Below are 4,374 nucleotides of genomic sequence, written 5' to 3' on the forward strand. Positions count from 1 at the left end.
GAATAAGGGAACCTTAATTAGATTGAGTTTCTGCTTTAGGGCACCATTAAAGAATTGGTTTGACTGTTAAAGTGTTAATACTAGGATTATTATTATTGTTTATACATTTATGGCGGCTCCAGATAATATTTTGTCAGATAAAGACATTACAATATTGGAAGAAATCATATATAAATTGTCAATACAGGCATGTATGGACACTGATAAAATAATCCATATTTGTCAGAAAAATTATGCATAAATAATAAAAAATGTCATCATCTCATAGCTAGCATGACTTTGCAGATTTGAAGGCTATCTGTGTATGAGTACTGAGAGAAATCTTGCTAATTTTGATCCAAACATGCCACTTTCAGAGTTGTATGCATCTGCTGATGAAAAGAATGAACCATCCCAACAAAAACCAACTGATATTTCATACATGTAAGTTTCTTGATTTTTATTTGTTTACTTGTTTTGAATAAAGTTGTGATCTTTACTGATTTTGTGTTCATGGGCTTCTTGATTCTTTGATAATCGCAGACCGAACGATGAATTTGTAGAGCTAGTATGGGAAAAAGGTCAGGTCTTGATGCAAGGTCAGTCAAGTAAAGCTAAAAAGACACCAGTTTCAAGTAACTTTCAGTTTCAAACATCAAGAATTCAAGAAAAAGATGGGATTTTGGATGTGATTGGATCAAATCAAGATGATGATATAGTACCTTGGTTGAACTATCCACTTGATGATTATTGCTCCGATCTGTTACCCGAGTTATCCGCTGTCACTGCTCACGAACCCGCCATGCATAATAACCTGAATGTAATTGAAAAGAAAGTTAATAAGGATCCAAGTTCGGTTACCGGTTCAAGAACCAGCCACTTGTTTTCATTTTCAGATCCAATGGTCAGATCAGGAGTTTCAGATATAGGAAATAATCGTATTAGAAGTAAACCCGTGTTGAATTTTTCTCATTTTTCAAGACCAGCTGCTAAGGTTATGGCTAAGGTTAATTCTCAAAAAGAAATTGGTCAACCGAGTTCGGATGTAGTCAAAATAGGGTCAAACCCGTCAGCAAGTAAACCGGTAGATGAGCCACCACCTTGTGTTGACTTTAACAAGTCAACCAATGATGTGAATGGAGCTAAAGAAACTGTAAAGTGTAATGAGCCAATTGGTGCAGCTTCTTCAGTTTGCTCGGGTAATAGTGTTGACCGAGCGTCTAATGATTTGACCAAAAATTATAAGAGAAGATCGTGTGATATGGAAGATTTTGAATGTCAAAGTCAAGTATGTAGAAAGCCAATTTAAAAAAAAAAAAATTATGTTATTTTATTGTTTAGTTTATTGATTGTAATTAGTGTTTTTACTAGGATGATGAAGAAGAATCTTTGGGCACTAAAACCGCACGCGCTTCTCGCAGCGGTTCAGGTTCTAAGCGAAGCCGAGCTGCTGAGGTTCATAACTTGTCTGAAAGGGTGAGCAAATTCCTATAATTCTTGCTAAATTGCAATATTTTTACTATAAATAACTATTGTGATAATTATGGTTAAAACTAGAATGTCTACTTGTTTTACCTGCTTGACTTGTTCCCTTTTAGTTAATTTTTTCGTTTGATTGGTCAAACACACATCCCAAAATCAAACTAAATATAAGTAAACGGGTATAAATTATTAGTTTCATTTTAAATATCAATAATTGCTTTTTAATGTTGTGACAGAGGCGAAGAGATAGAATAAACGAAAAGATGCGTGCACTACAAGAACTCATACCAAACTGCAACAAGGTACAAAATGTAATTACATTTTACCTAGTACCGTTGGTTAACAGGGTATTTGTGGGGCCTAGTGAGTTTACTAGTAATGGGTTCTAATGATCACCAATATTTTTTAAAGGCATTTTAAAACTGAATCTTGGTTTTTGAATTTCAAGGTGGATAAAGCATCAATGCTTGATGAGGCGATTGAGTATTTAAAGACACTTCAACTTCAAGTACAGGTACAATGTTCAAACTTTCTCTAAACTTTATATGGCTAATAAAAGCTAACATTCTTTCTTAATATACTTTGGCATATAAAAGTCTTCGTACATGGAAGCAAAAAAAGAGTTCCTCAATCCGATTTTGCTATATTAAAGTCCCTACGCTTGTCTAGAACGCATGTACTTGCGAAAAGAATTTAAAATAGTGACTTCTTACCTCTTAAATTTGTCAAACTTTGATGAAAAGTGACATTAAAGAGTAACGAGTTATTATTTTGAATAATTTTACATGTGCATGCATAGGAGAGTAGTGTAGGGATTTTCAGATAACAAACTAGCCTGATGGACCTTTTCGTGTTTTTTTTACATGAATTTTATACGCCAAAATTACGTTGAGCGACTTTTTGTTGAAAAATGAGGAAAAATGTTGGATTTTAATAATATTCATCTTACACTGTTAATTTTCTTTATATTATTTAATGATTTACTTTTACAACCATTGTAGATTATGTCGATGGGAGCTGGATTATGCATGCCGCCAATGATGTTCCAGACCGGAATGCAACAAATGCATCCTCCTCATTTCTCCCCCATGGGTAATATTGGAATGGGAATGAATTACGGAATGGGAATGGGAATGAATTATGGAATTGGAATGGAGATGAATGGGGGCCCACATATGTTCCCGTTTTCTTCTACACAAGGGTCACGACACGCAGTGCCTTCACCGTCTGTATACGGGCATCCGAGTCAAGGCATGCCCATGTTATCTCAACCGCCTATGCCTGGGATATCTTATTATCCTAATGTTCGACAAGTCAATGTTCCAGATGTGGGTCCCAGCTCCAAGGATCCATTGGCACACGTATCTAGTGAGGTACTACTTATTTACAATCTTATGCGGTTAAAAAGTATTTGTTGAGATTCACATCACCCTATCTCAAAATCGCCTCAAAAACCAACTTGAAATATCAAATTTTATGTTTTCAATAATTTCAAGTTTTTAACAGCTTCAACATACTCTTTATTATATATATATTTTTAAAGAATATTCAATATAAAACTCACCTCAAAAACCAACTTGAAATATCAAATTTCATGTTTTCAATAATTTCAAGTTTTTAACAGTTTCAACATACCCTTTATTATATTTTTTAAAGAATATTAGATACAGTTTCGATGCGTGCAAATGGGTATGGAATTGATTTTCCGGTAATTGGACTGGTATCACCTAATACCATACCTTCTCCAAACCCGTGAAGCTATTACAATCAATCCCATATCTGTCTTGCATGTTTCTGGTTTCCTGCCATCCCTAAACAGTATGGGTTAATTGAGTCGAGCCCAAGCTCGGCTCGTTAGCTCGGCTCGTTTCTAGCTCTATTTCTAAAGCTCAAGCTCGGCTCGGCTCTTTTATTATTTATTAATTAGTTTATACATACATACATATATATATAATTATAATTTTTATATATAATATAATATATAATTAGTTATTTTTATCATAATTTTATGTATAATAGTGTTTAGTATGTAGATACATATTTAATTAAATATACAATTTATACATAGTAGGCTCTGTATACCATTCTATACTATTATTATTCATGAAATTAGTCAAAATCCATTATCAATGCCAGCCTCAAGATGCTAACAAGACCCTCAACCAGTCAACTTCTGCCGACACAAAAGATCAACTTTAAGAAGGTGAAGGCGGTAAGCTAGCTAGCTAGTCTCTGCTTAATTTGTGTTATAAGCACTAATTTAACTTTTTAAAGTTGATTTAATCGTGTTTGTTTTGATTAATGTAGGTGTTGATTAAACATTTAATTTGTACTGAAGAAACCATGACTACATAAAGAACAGGAAAGTGTTGACTTTCTTGCGTTGACTATTATGGAAGCATCAACATTCATAACTATCCGCATGCTGATTACAGTCTCGGGATGAGATGAGATGAATTTGGTATTTTTCAGTTGTGAATATCATCCCATGACAGTGATTATTTGGTGTTAGTACAGTTGAAAGGGACTCTTATAAATTATTAATGTGATAACAAACTGCAAATTTAATGTAACAGTAATTGTATTTTCCATGTCTTGCCTCCTGTATGTTTCACAATGTTTGTGCTGATATTCGGACCTAGAACTGCCAACATAACTGGTCTGGTTGAGTATACTTGAGTTGTTCTTCGTTTGGGCCGACAAGTTATTACGTTTAATGATCGACTGATTAAATGCAAATTTAAAATACTAAATTTATGAAACAAATACTAAAATGGTTTTTTTTTCTTGCACCATACCAAATTAAATTTCACTTTCATCATTTATTTTTAATAACAGATCGTAAGTTTTTGTTTAAGATTAAGGGTTTTAAATTCTATCCGCCATAAGGCCATCGAGTATGCAACGTCTGTG

The 4,374-nt window shown here is 33.7% G+C and overlaps 1 protein-coding gene across 1 annotated transcript; it reads left to right on the forward strand.

The window, feature by feature from the left end:
- The first annotated feature begins 275 nt into the window (after window positions 1–275).
- LOC143596335 (transcription factor PIF3-like) lies at window positions 276–3,816 on the forward strand. The gene is made up of 8 exons (XM_077075130.1): window positions 276–423; window positions 523–1,267; window positions 1,351–1,455; window positions 1,698–1,763; window positions 1,910–1,975; window positions 2,463–2,834; window positions 3,575–3,673; window positions 3,769–3,816. Exons 1-8 carry the CDS (start codon window positions 305–307, stop codon window positions 3,814–3,816), a joined length of 1,620 nt encoding a protein of 539 aa, XP_076931245.1. The 5' UTR covers window positions 276–304.
- The last annotated feature ends 558 nt before the right edge of the window (window positions 3,817–4,374 follow it).

Source organism: Bidens hawaiensis, unplaced genomic scaffold, assembly GCF_021521415.1.
Source record: "Bidens hawaiensis isolate Kalapana, Puna unplaced genomic scaffold, B.hawaiensis_p1.1 tig00046239_1, whole genome shotgun sequence".
NCBI lineage: Eukaryota > Viridiplantae > Streptophyta > Magnoliopsida > Asterales > Asteraceae > Bidens > Bidens hawaiensis.